Genomic DNA, 12363 nt, shown 5'->3' with positions numbered 1-12363 from the left:
AAACGTGTGAAGAGGAATACAGGTTTAAAAGGCTAATGAGATTTGAGGTAATAGAGGCTTTTAAAAGTAGCACCATGCCCCACTGGATTCTTTGAGCTGCAGGAACAGCTGTTCTTTGGCCTTCAGCTGACCTCAGAAACTAGAAATAACTTATTTTAAGGCTTTGTCCCACTCGCCACTGTGGGCAGGAATGGAAAGCACCTGTCAGGTGTTGCCCTAAGACTGTCTCTGCCAAAAAGAAACTTCTACAAGCTTTGTGGCTTACGATCAGCCCCCTCCCAACCATACCTTCAACCACAGCGTGTGCTGAGCGCCCCCTGCGTGAGAAGCTCGGTAACGGGCAAACAAACGCAGCGTTATTCCTTGCAGGGCGTCTACGCGTCGTTCTATTAAGTCTTCACAACCCCCCACCCCCCGCAAGCACCTCTTGTTCCCGTTTTACAAAAGATAAAAACCGAGAGAAAGGCTTGGGCCGTGGGACGGGACACGCCTTTGGGTAACTGTGACCTTGAGCAAGTCACTTGCCCAGCGGGAGCTGATGCCGAGATTCCTTTCCACTCAAATATTCAGTCCAGCTCAAGGTCACGAGTGCTCAGCGGCCGCTGGAGCTGGGTCCCGAGACTCCAAGGCGTGATTCCCTACAGCCCTGGTTCCGAAGGGAGGAAGAGAGAGGTTCGAAGCGTACATCCCACCTCTCCAGCAGAGACGCAGGCCGCTGGGGCGGGAGCCGGACTCCCTAGAGCAGGCCGAGCTGAAGTACGGTGCCCGGGAAGGGCCGATCCGCTCCGCTCCTCGCGAAGGCTGCCCCCAGCCAATCACACTTGAGGCCCGCCCTGCCCTTTGCCGGAAGGAGCCGTTACCCCGAGCAACTACAACGTCCGGTTTTCGGAGTTTGGTGGCGGGAAAAGCCATGAGTAAAGGCCGGTCAGAAGCTGCCGCGGGAGGTAACAGCCGTGGGAGCTGGGAGACCGGGAGGAGGGTGGGTTGGGGTCGGTTGAAGGACCCCCCTTCCAGCCTTGTCTCTATCCGTAGCCTCCGGGATCCTGCTGAAGTACCTACAGGAGCAGAACCGGCCCTACAGTGCCCAGGACGTGTTCGGGAACCTGCAGCGGGAACATGGGCTGGGCAAGACGGTGAGAACCCTCTCTTGGGACCCCGGGACCTCCCCTGGGACCCCCAGGGTCCTGCACCTCCAGGTTGCCATTTTAGCCCAGGGCTTCCTAAGGCTTGTCTGGCGCTTCCCCCATCATCGGTGACATCCTTCCGGCTCCCAAAGTCCCTCTCCTGATTGCTCCGTCCTCTCGCCTCTGTCAGGCGGTGGTGAAGGCGCTGGAGCAGCTGGCGCAACAAGGCAAAATCAAAGAGAAGATGTATGGCAAGCAGAAGATATACTTTGCGGACCAGGTGAGGAAAACAGATGTATGAGAGCCCGGCATTAGGTCAGTCAGCCCCTAGTATGAACTCTATTTGGGAGAATTGAAGCATCCAGTGAAATTCACCCGTCTTAGGTCATTTAAAGGGCCCCAGCCAACCTTTAGGACAAAGTGTGGACTCCCTTTGCTGTCGTCCAGACTTCACTAGATTTCCAGACTTGAAATATGATCGATGACAGAAAATCCTGAATTGTTGCTGTCGAGGTCCATTTACGCGTGGAAGTTCTTATTCCCAGTCATCTAGAATGAGAACCAGTCTGCCAAATAGTTTTCCTTCTGTTTGCGGCCCAGACCCCCTTCAGACCCATCAGAATCAATATTGCCAAAGTAGAATGCTTCATTTCGCCCCTAAACCGGCTCCTTTTGTGTTCTTCTCCCTAACGGAATCATTCTTCACCCAGGCCAGAGAGTAGGGAGTCATTCTTTTTGTTTTTGGTTGGCCTCACCACACAGCTTGTGGGATCTTCATTTCCCAACCAGGGATCGAACCCGGGCCCTCAGCAGTGAAAGCACTGAGTCCTAACCACTGGACCACCAGGGAATTCCCTGGGGAATTATTCTTCCTTATTTTACACGCCTAGTCAGCCGTCAAGCCTAGGTGTTTCTCCTTTCTTGACTCCATCCTCTCCTTTCCAGCTGCCACCACTGCTGTGCTTCAGGTGTTCCTCGTCTATTGCAGTATCCTCCTGATCGCCTGGGCTCCTTACACATATCTTAAACATTGCAGCCAGAATAATCTATGTACGTGCAACTCTAGTTATGCCATTTCCCTACCAAAAATTCCAGTGCTCCTTAGAACAGATAAAAGGCACTCAGAGAGTTGGCTCCAGCCTCTCCTGTCCTGGTTATTTCTCCATCCATCAATACTAGCCCATTTAGATGTATTTAACTTCTGTGGCCTTTGCTTGTTGTCCTTCCTCTGCCCGGGTTTTGGAGTCCCTTCTTCCTCTGCCTAGCTAACTCTTACTCATCCATTAGGATTTCACTCAGGCATCACCTCTGGAAACCTTCCTTACTGCTCTGAACTAACTGCCTTCCTCAGGCACTCACCTCTTTGAGGCATCCTCTATTTTAATTGTCTTTCACTTGCCTCCATTACAAAACTGAAGCTCTTCTAAAGCAGACCCCATTTGTCATCCATCTTCCTTTACTCAGTACTCCTACAAGATTTAACATCCACTGTCAAGGCTAATTTCCCTAAAGTAGGTTTCATTATATTACTGCTGTACTGAAGATTCCATAAAGAAGTTGGCCGGTTTTTTTTCCTGTAAAGGGCCAGTTAATATTTTTATGCTTTGCAGACCTGGTGGTCTTTTGTTGCAGTTGCACAGCTGTCAGTGGCATTCAAGTCTGCCATTGTAGGGCAAAACCAGCCACACACAGTATGTAGATGAATGGGTATGGCTATGTTTCCATAAATTTTGTGTTTTTAAAAACATGCATCTGGCAGGATTTGGCCTGCAGGTTGTAGTGCTGCCTTCTGCCTTAATGGTTTACTGCACTTGATTGTAGAGTCCAAACTGCTCAGGGTGGCATTCCAGTTCTTTCTATCCTGCTTCCCATCACCAACTGACAGGATGCCGCTGAGCCCCAGCACAGGCCTTTTCTAGCAGCTGCTCACATGGAAGGGGCGCCTCAGACTCACTGATGTCCTTATCTGAATACCTCCCACCATGCCTCTTCACCTGTCTTGATTCTTACTACTGTGGAAACCTGTAATTAGGTATCAGCCCCTTTAAAAGAATGTTTCTTTACTCCTTCAGCCCAGTGAGTAGTTTTGCTAGTAAACTGCAAGATTATTTCTGTTCTATTGGTCAGGATCCCACACCTCAAAGCCCCTGAGGAGGAATAGCAGGTTTCAACTTGTTCTTTCTTGTAGCTTTTTGAGGAAACAGGTTCCAGACTGAACGACTGTTCAGAAGTACCCTCCCACTACCTTCCTGGGCCCTCTGGAGGGTTGGGGAGCCCCAGATTTTCAAGTGTATATGAACATTGCCTTCCCAGATGTGGGTCCCCTCTTGTGCCTCCCATCAGCCTGCTTCTGTTTTTCCTTTTGTCTCTGGCAGGACCAGTTTGACGTGGTCAGTGATGCTGACCTCCAAGGCCTGGATGCCAAAATCTTGGCTCTCACGGCTAAGGTGCAGAGCTTGCAGCAGAGCTGCCGCCACATGGAGGCTGGTAGGACTGGCAGCCCCTGGAAGGTGCCCCTACTGTCAGGGTTGGTCCCAAGGTCAGGGATTACTAAGTGCAGGATTTATTGAGTGCAGTGACATCTCGCAGCAGAGATCCCTTTGCTAGGCTGCCACAGGCATTATGGGCTTCCCTGGTGGCTCAGTGGTAAAAGAATCCACCATTCAATGCAGGAAACAGGGGTTCGATCCCTGGGTCAGGAAGATCCCCTGGAGAAGGAAATGGCAACCCACTCCAGTATTCTTGCCTGGAGAATCCCATGGACAGAGGACCAGTCTGCAGTCGAGGGTCGCAAGAGTCAGACACGACTTAGCCACTAAATAACAACAACACAGGTGTCACATTCAACTTAATGTGTCACAACTAATGGCTTTTGAAGACAAATGGGCAAGGGACATTTATGTTCCCTACTGTGATATCAATACACGGTTCCCACACTCCCCTTTATTCTGCCTATTTAATTGACTACAGCTAATAGTCTACTCGAACTTACACTCCCCAACTGTTTGTAGATTTAGGAGGAAAGAAAACTGGAATAAACTGGTAATTTGGTAAACATTAGTCTTTCTTGAGGCTTTCCAGAATATAGGACCCATTCTGAACCCCGTATGGAGAGAGCCCAGAGCAAGGTGGAGGCCTCGTCTCCTACCTCAGGGTAGCCATTGACTTCAGGGAGGTGTGGTTTTAGAGCTGAAGGAGTTAACTAGTGCCCTGACCACACCGGAGATGCAGAAAGAGATTGAGGAGCTAAAGAAGGAATGTGCTGGCTACAGAGAAAGACTGAAGAACATCAAAGCGGCCACCAACCACGTGACTCCGGAAGAGAAAGAGCAGGTGGGCTGGAGGGAGGCGGAGCAGGGAGGGCTGCCTCTGCAGGTTCGAAGTGAGGAAGAGGGTTGACCCCAGCAGCTGCTGTGGGCTCAAAGGAACCTGTTTCCCCGTCTAGGTGTACAAGGAGAGGCAGAAGTACCACAAGGAGTGGAGGCAGCGCAAGAGGATGGTAAGTGTAGGGGAGCTCTAGGAACGCCCTGGACGATAGCAGCCCCCAGGGACACAGCTGCCTCGTTTCAGGGGCCCGTCAGGCATGCCCAGTACTGGCATCTGAAACGGGGTGGTCTTATTTCTTCTCAGGCAACAGAGCTGTCTGATGCCATCCTTGAAGGATACCCCAAGAGCAAGAAGCAGTTCTTTGTAAGTGGTGCTCGCCCTCCCTTGCTCCCCCTCCCTTGCTCCCCTGGGACTTTGATCCAAGGCGGTCTCATTCTCTTGTCTCGCTGCCCCACAGGAGGAAGTTGGGATAGAGACGGATGAAGATCACAACGTCAAGCTCCCAGATCCCTGAAAGGCTCCCCCGGCAGGACTGGGAACAGACATTCTGGACTGGCTGCCGTGTTTAGGTCAGCTCTTTTGTTGTTCCTGGTGGTGCCCACCTTTGGGCACACACCAGAGTACTGGGTGGAGGGAGGGAGCACAGGTGGCCCAGAGAGGATGGGCATGCTTATTTCATCAGCCACTTGTCAACTGCTTAAACTAAACACTTAAATGTGGAACAACGCTAAAGGACAGCATTTGGCAATATTTATTGTAATATAATTTGATACAAAAATATTTCATTTCCTCTGGATAATCACACCTCCCAACTATCAAACCTGAGGAAGGCAAAAGGGAGCTTGGGAACAAGGGCAGAGAGAGGCTGCCAGACACAGCATTCAAGAAGCCCAGGGCCTTACCCAGGATTCTCCTGGGCTCTGCAAGTCAGAAGGCCTTTAAAGAATCTCCTCTACCCACCTTCACTCCCCCCAAGTCCTGGGAGAAACGTAGGAAGCACTGAGACGGTAGAGGGCCAGATACACTTGACAGAAAGGCTGCAAGTAGTCTGGGGGCCGGTTACTTTTCCAAAATTGTAACTTTAGCAAAATTGCATTGTTTAGAAAAATTAAAAACATTTAATATGTAGTGTTGTGTCACACTTGACTTTGCTGTGCACTGCTGCTGCCTGTGGGGACAGAGGGCAGGAGTGGGTGGGGAGGTTGCTTCCCTCTACCACCCAGAGCAGGGAGGCAGTGGAGTAGGGGGCAAGGGCAGGAACCTGGCAGCCCTGCCGTGAGTTGGCCAGAAAAAGCTCTGGCCTCACCTTGGACTGACCAGGCAGCCCTAGCCTAGGCATGAGGCCGCCTTCCACCCCTCATGGCTGTGGGAGTACTTCCTCTTACTCCCTTCTTCCCATCCAACTACTGCCAAATGGCTGCCCTGGCTCAGTGTTGCCAGAGACACCAGAACAGGCAAATAGTAGTTACCAAATATGAGCAGGAATTCCAGGCTTCAAAAAAGGGGAGAGGCCAGGAGCTCTTTAGGGTGCCAAGAGCAGACCTCTATCCTGAGGACTTCTATGGGGGGGGGAAAGACTAGGTAGGTTTGAGATCTATGGTCAAATAAATTAAAGCTTTCATAATACTCTCCCCCCACCAATTCAATGAAGGCGGGGGAGGGCATGGAGGAAGCTGGGGAGCCAAACACTGAGGAGAAAGCAGCTCACTAGTGTGCAGTGCCACAGTCCACTCTCATAAGCCCAGTGGCTCCATGGCCAAGTAGGAGACTCAAAGCCTCTTGCTGGCTGTTCTGCAGGTTCCAAGAGTTGGTCAGTAAAGCTGGTTCTTCAGTTGGTGCAGGACGCCAATCACAATTTCCCGTAGGGTCTGGTGAGGGCCGCACAGAAAGAAAGAGATGACAGTCAAGGAGGGCACAGAGCTGCTCAGTGACACCTGCCTGGGCCAGGTGCGCTCTTTAGAGTACCATTAAAATAAAAAGCCCCTGGAAAGCACTGATGGCTACAGTTTACTTTGCACATGCCCCCAAAATAGGCTGAGATGCATTGCTCTGTGATAAAGCAAATACAGAAATGACTAATGGTATACTTTAGGCGGGGGTATTTGAGGGTTCATTGTAAAACTTGCAATGCTGCAGTATGTTCATGGTGTTTTGCAATAAAAATTTGGGACATGGCTTCAGCTGAAAGCATTTCTTCTAAAATCAGGAACAAAACACGGATGCCCAGTCTCACCATTTTTATTCAACATAGTCTTGGAACTCCTAGTTACACTAATTGGAGAAGAAATAAAAGGAATCCAAATTGGGAAGGAAAAAATAAAACTGTTTGCAGCCGACAAGATATTAAACATGGAAAGTTCTAAAGACGCCATCAGAAAACTACTAGAGCTCAACAATGAATTCGTAAAGTTGCAGAATACTACACTGATGTACAGAAATCTCTTGCATTTCTTTAACAATGAAGGATCAAAGAGAAATGTAGGAAACAATCCCATTTACCATCACATCAAAAATAAAAGACCTAGGAATAAACCTACCTAAGGAGGCAAAGACCTGTACTCAGAGGAAGATCCTGATGAAAGAAACTGGACACAAACAGAAAGACACAACCTGTTGTTTGGCTGGAGACTCAACATGGTTAACATGACCATCTACCCAAGGCAATCTAAAGACCCAGTGCAGTCCCTATCAAAATACTAACGGCATTTTTCACAGAACCAGAACAAATAACTTTAAATGTTGTATGGAAACACAAAAGACCCTGAATAACCAAAATAATCTTGAGAAAGAACAGAACTGGAGGAATCATATGACCTGACTTCAAACTATAGTTACTACAAAAGCTACAGTAGTCAAAACAGTATGATACTGGCACAAAAACAGACAAGATCAACGGAACAGGAGAGTCCAAAAATAAACCCACGCACTCACGGTCAGTTCATGTACAACAAAGGAGGCAAGAATACACAGTGGAGAACAGACAGTCTGTTCAATAAGTGGTGCTCGGAAAACTGGACAGCTACATGTAAAAGAATGAAAGTAAAACATTCTCTAATGCTATATACGAAAACTCAAAATAGACGAAAGACCTAAAGTAAGGCTGGATACTATAAAACTCAGAGAAAACCACATGCAGAAGACTGACATAAATCACAGCAATATTTTATTAGAGCCATCTCCTAAAGGAAATTAAATGGGACCCTAGTTGAACTTAAAAGCTATTACACTGCAAAGGAAACCACTGACAAAAAGACAACCTACTGAATGGGAGAAAATATTTGCAAATGATATGACTGACAAGGGGTTAATAGTCAACATGTATAAACAGCTGATAACAACTCAGCATCAGAAAAACAACTAGGGAATTCCCTCGTGGTCCAGTGGTTAGGACTCGGTGCTTTCACTGCTGTGGCCCGGGTTCAACCCCTGGTCAGAGAACTAAGATCACACAAGCCACATGGTATGGCCAAAAAACATCCCTGGAAAACAACCCAATTAAAAAATGGGCAGAAGAACTGAATGGACATTTTTCCAAAGAGGAACTGCACGTGTCCAACAGGGACATGAAGCTGAACGTCACTAATCATCAGAGAAATGTAAATCAAAACCACAATCATCTGTCACCTTATACCTGTCAGAATGGCTATCATCAAAAAGAACACAAATAATAAATGGTGGTAAGGATGTGGAGAAAAGAGGACTCTTGCACACTGCTGGTGGGAATGTAAATTGGTGCAGCTACTGTGGAAAATAATAATAGAGATTTCTCAAAAAACTCAAAGAGCTACCAAATGATCCAGCACTTCCACCCTGACGTACATGTTTGAAAAAAAACAAATAACGTGTGTATATTCAAAAAAACAAAACACTTAATTCAGAGTGTATGTGTGTGATGGAATACTACTCAGCCATAAAGAATGAAATAATCCATTTGCTGCAACATGGACGGACCTAGAAATGATCATATTAATCAGCAAAGGAAGTCATAAAGACAAATACCATATATCACTTATATGTGGAATCTAAAGTACAACACAAAGTATCTGTGAAACAAGATATACAGAACAGACTTGTGGTTGAGAGGGCAGGGTGGGTAGGGGAGAGGCGGAGTTTGGCATTAAGAGACAAACACGTAGGACGATAAACAATAAGGTCGCACTGAATAGCACAGGAAACTTACTATCTGGGACAAACCATAGTGGAAAAGAATATGAAAACGAATATAACTGAGTCACTGCTTACAGCAGGAATTAATATTGTAAATCAACTATACTTCAATAAAACTTAAAAATCAGAAAAACCCCAGATGAATGAGTAAAAATGTGGTACACAAACACAACGGAATACCTCTCAGTTAAAATAAAAAGACAAAACAATGAATATGGACTTAGCATTGTGCTAAGTGAAACGAGTCAGAGAAAGACAAATACTATACGACGTCACTTACAAGTGGAGTCTAAAAAACTACAATGAACCAGTGAATATAACAAAAAAGTACGCTGGACAAACTAGTGGTTACCAGTCGGGAATGGGGGTTGGGGGAACATCAGGGTGGGGGAATGGGAGGTACAAGCGACTGGGGGTGTTGTACAGCATGAGGAATACAGCCAATATTTTGTGATAACTGGAAATGTAGAGTCGCTTTTTTAAATTATACAGAAAAAAACACTGGCAAACAAAAAGAAATCTCAGATACAAGTCAAGCCTCAGTAAAATCAACCAGACCTCAAAAGACTCGGTCAACCGTTAACACACTCTCTATTACAAATAATAATTAGGAACCCCAAGGAAAACTACTGTAGGGGGCCTAGGGTGGGGGCCTTAAATCTTTTCCCAAAACCCCAAGTTAAGTGCAAGTGATCCGGGCTCACTTGCTGGGCAGGCAAGCAGTGCCTGAGGCTGCTGTTACTTGCCACAACGTGAACTAAACAAAGGCATTGCATGAGTGAGTGCTCAGATCATTCTTGCAAAATGAAGCCTCCACAGGAGTATCTGGGCTAGAAAGCAGAGGGAAACAGGAATACAAGTTGTAAAAATACCCTCAAGAAACCTGAAAGCTGCTGCCCTGCCTCTCTGAACAAATCACAGCTTGGGTCACTTTGCCTGAGCGAAGAGCCCCTGACCCCGTGACTACTGCCGCCCCGTACCTGAGGCTTACAGTGCTCCTCAATCCAGCTGAAGACACAGGCCGACAGCTCCTGGAAGCTCGCCACAGAGATGGAGGCATTGAAGGACTGGAAGAGGGAGTCCATGATGCCTTGAAACACGTTGAACTTGACCTGGTCCGAGACCTGGTCCTCCCCCTCATGGGGGTTGTCCTGGTGCGCCTTCACAATCTGCTCATAGTTCCTGAAAGCGAGCAGGCCAGGCCTGAGGGGCTGCAGCAGCTCTCCTGGCCCCTGAAGAGTAATAGCACTTACCCTCCATGCTCCCCGGGGAAGGAGATTCCCAGCGAACTTGTGGGATGGATTCAACATCAGCTTCTACGTCAGCAGTGCTGGCCTACCCCCTCCAACCTTTCCTTCATTAAATCCCACTGGTGTTTCCAGAGTATTATTTGCTACAGTTGGGATTAAGTGGTGCCTACCACACAAGGGACTAAGAATATCATCTGATGCGGCCTTTGAAGAAGGGCAGGGTGTGAACTGAAGAGGCCTCAGAGTCCCCTCAAAACCAGATGCCCTGGTTCCCCCAACCCAACACCCTCCCTTACACTTTCATGATCTTTAGGGCCATGACATCCTTGCGGAGCGTGGATACCTCCTCCTCCTGCTTTTTCTTCTCCTTGTGCAAAAACTGGATGTAGTCAATAGCTGGAGTGGGGGTGGGCAGAGGGGGTGGGCGGAGAGGACGTCTCAACAGAAAGACAAGGCTGATTTTGACTCCCCTTCCCTCCAGACCCCACTTCCCCGCCTCCCACCTCCTTAAAACCATCCCACCCGGGCCAGGCCAAAAGTGGCTCTTAGGCTCTAGCCTTCTCACAGCCCCCTTGGCTCCAAGCCCTCCAGCGCTCTCCTGGCCATACTCTTCTGCAGCACGATGGCTTTGCTCAGTTTCTGAGAGCCAAGGGAGAAGTCCTGCTGCTGGCAGGTGGGGACGATGGTCTGTAGATCATCATAGCCTCTCTGTGGAGAGAGCAGGGGAAACGGGTTCCTTTATGGAGGGGTCAAGACAAACGGGCACGCAGCTTTTCTTCCATGATACCAAGTTACATGCTCGCTCACTCAGAGGAGTAGAAAGGAAGGAGAAGTTCACGTCTAGGGCCTAGACTAGCTGCCCCCAAGCTTGCTTGGGACTGCCTGCCGGGGCCAGGGCAGAGTGGATCTGAAGTGTGCAGGTGCTCCCTGAGGTGTGGGCCCCCCCAATCACCTTGATGGCGTCCCTCCTCTTCTGCTCGGCCTGAGTGTGTGCTCGCCGCCGCCGGTCCTTGTAGGACTCCTTGTAGGACTCCTGGTGGTAATCGCTGTCCTCGTCATCTACGCTCAGGGTTGGGGCAGGAAGAGGTCATTCTGGGGCCCAGTGGGGCCCAGCTAGCCCACTTTCCCCAGCTGGGAAGAACCTGGTGCCCAGAGATGGCGAATGGATACAAGAACCTAATGCCCTAGATGACGTGAGGGTGAAACCCTGTGTCTAGAACTAGGGTTACAGCGCCCCCATGTGGAAGGCAGGAGCTGCCTTGTCTAAGAAAAAGACTAAAATGAAGGCACATCTGGTTCCCCGGGTGGGGAGATGCTGCCGCCTACCTGTGTTGGGGACAGAAGAGGCACTGGTGGAACCGATGCTATTAGCTCTGGACACTACACTCCCCTTGCGGGTGCTTTCTACAAAAAGCCCTGGAAAAGAGAGGCCCCAGTCACTAAGGAATAGAATAGGGGGAGGGGCTCTGCTAGGCTCTCAGACACCTGTGGGCCCAATGGCTTCCTGAGCCCTAAATGCTGACCTCTCTCCTTCAACCCCAAAGCCAGCCATCCTGGGCCACCCACTTCCTGTCGTGCCATGCCGCAGTGCTCCCGTCCCTAGTCTACACTGCTCCACAGGCCTGCAAGGATACCTCCTGGCTCACAAAGTGGCATCTGGGCGTGATGATGGAGAGTGACCGGCTGGCCCTGTTTCCATCACTTCCCTGCTCCAGGGCAGAGGGAACTAGGTGTCACCCTTGGATGCTTCCTGCCCCTGTCCTCCAGAGCCTCCCTCGCTGCTCAGGCCCGCTCAGCTCAGGGACGGTGGGCTGTGCTCAGGTATGGCTGCCAAGGCCTCGCGAATCCATCGGGCTGAGGTGGCAGTGTCCCTCCAGAGGTGAAGAGGGTGCGAGAGGCACTCACCAGGGTCCAGACTGTTGTCGCTGTAGGCATACTCCACCTGCGGCACCGAGCAAGGGAGAAGCCCGTCAGGCCTCCTCCGCCCCTGCACGCGTGTACACACACACGGACACACATACGTACACACTTGGGGTGCGCGGGCAGTCGCAGGATTCCCCCCAAGCCAAGAGCGGTTAGGCCGCGGGAGCGCCGCCCCTCAGCAGGACCCCGTCCGCCCACTCCACGCCCCCAGCCCTCCAGTCCCGTCCCCTCACACCCGCGCGCACACGCCTCAGTTGTCTTCCCACCTTGGCACACACAGGGTGAGAGCTGTCTTCTCTGCAGCCCCAGGGCCCGAGGAGCGGGGGTAGCTCTGGGGACTGCAGGGAGTCCCCTAGTCTTCCAGACCCCCTACGCACTCGAGCCCGACCCGCCCTCCCCTCGCCGGCGTGCGCGCCCACGGGGCTTGCCTTGACCCAGGGGTCCTCCGGAGAGGCGCCCGGCTCCGTCATGTCCGACCCACCGAACCGGAAACCTGCCAGCAGGCGGGCCCCCGACCTGGAGGAAGAGGCGAGGCGCGCTCACGTGACCCAAACCCACCAACCCTCAGCCCA

At 50.2% G+C, this 12363-nt stretch overlaps 2 protein-coding genes and 1 non-coding gene across 5 annotated transcripts; 1 reads left to right on the top strand and 2 right to left on the bottom strand.

Annotated features, from left to right (window-relative positions):
• Positions 1 to 886: 886 nt before the first annotated feature.
• PSMC3IP (PSMC3 interacting protein) lies at positions 887 to 5579 on the top strand. Its single transcript, NM_001244194.1, has 8 exons — positions 887 to 944; positions 1033 to 1133; positions 1315 to 1404; positions 3500 to 3611; positions 4312 to 4457; positions 4570 to 4623; positions 4755 to 4814; positions 4909 to 5579. Exons 1-8 carry the CDS (start codon positions 911 to 913, stop codon positions 4963 to 4965), a joined length of 654 nt encoding a protein of 217 aa, NP_001231123.1. The 5' UTR covers positions 887 to 910; the 3' UTR covers positions 4966 to 5579.
• TRNAE-UUC (transfer RNA glutamic acid (anticodon UUC)) lies at positions 1902 to 1974 on the bottom strand. The gene has a single exon. It is a non-coding gene; the product is annotated as a tRNA-Glu (tRNA).
• On the bottom strand, positions 5180 to 12286 carry MLX (MAX dimerization protein MLX). 3 transcript variants are annotated; one of them, XM_005220689.5, is made up of 8 exons: positions 12058 to 12286; positions 11774 to 11810; positions 11195 to 11284; positions 10821 to 10927; positions 10477 to 10576; positions 10165 to 10264; positions 9599 to 9800; positions 5180 to 6319 (listed from the first exon to the last, which is right to left on the bottom strand). In XM_005220689.5, exons 1-8 carry the CDS (start codon positions 12259 to 12261, stop codon positions 6263 to 6265), a joined length of 897 nt encoding a protein of 298 aa, XP_005220746.1. In that variant the 5' UTR covers positions 12262 to 12286; the 3' UTR covers positions 5180 to 6262.
• Positions 12287 to 12363: the final 77 nt, after the last annotated feature.

The sequence above is a fragment of the Bos taurus genome, chromosome 19 (assembly GCF_002263795.3).
Source record: "Bos taurus isolate L1 Dominette 01449 registration number 42190680 breed Hereford chromosome 19, ARS-UCD2.0, whole genome shotgun sequence".
Taxonomy (NCBI): domain Eukaryota; kingdom Metazoa; phylum Chordata; class Mammalia; order Artiodactyla; family Bovidae; genus Bos; species Bos taurus.
Note: the sequence above shows the minus strand (reverse complement) of the source record. Positions and strands in the feature narration are given on the sequence as shown.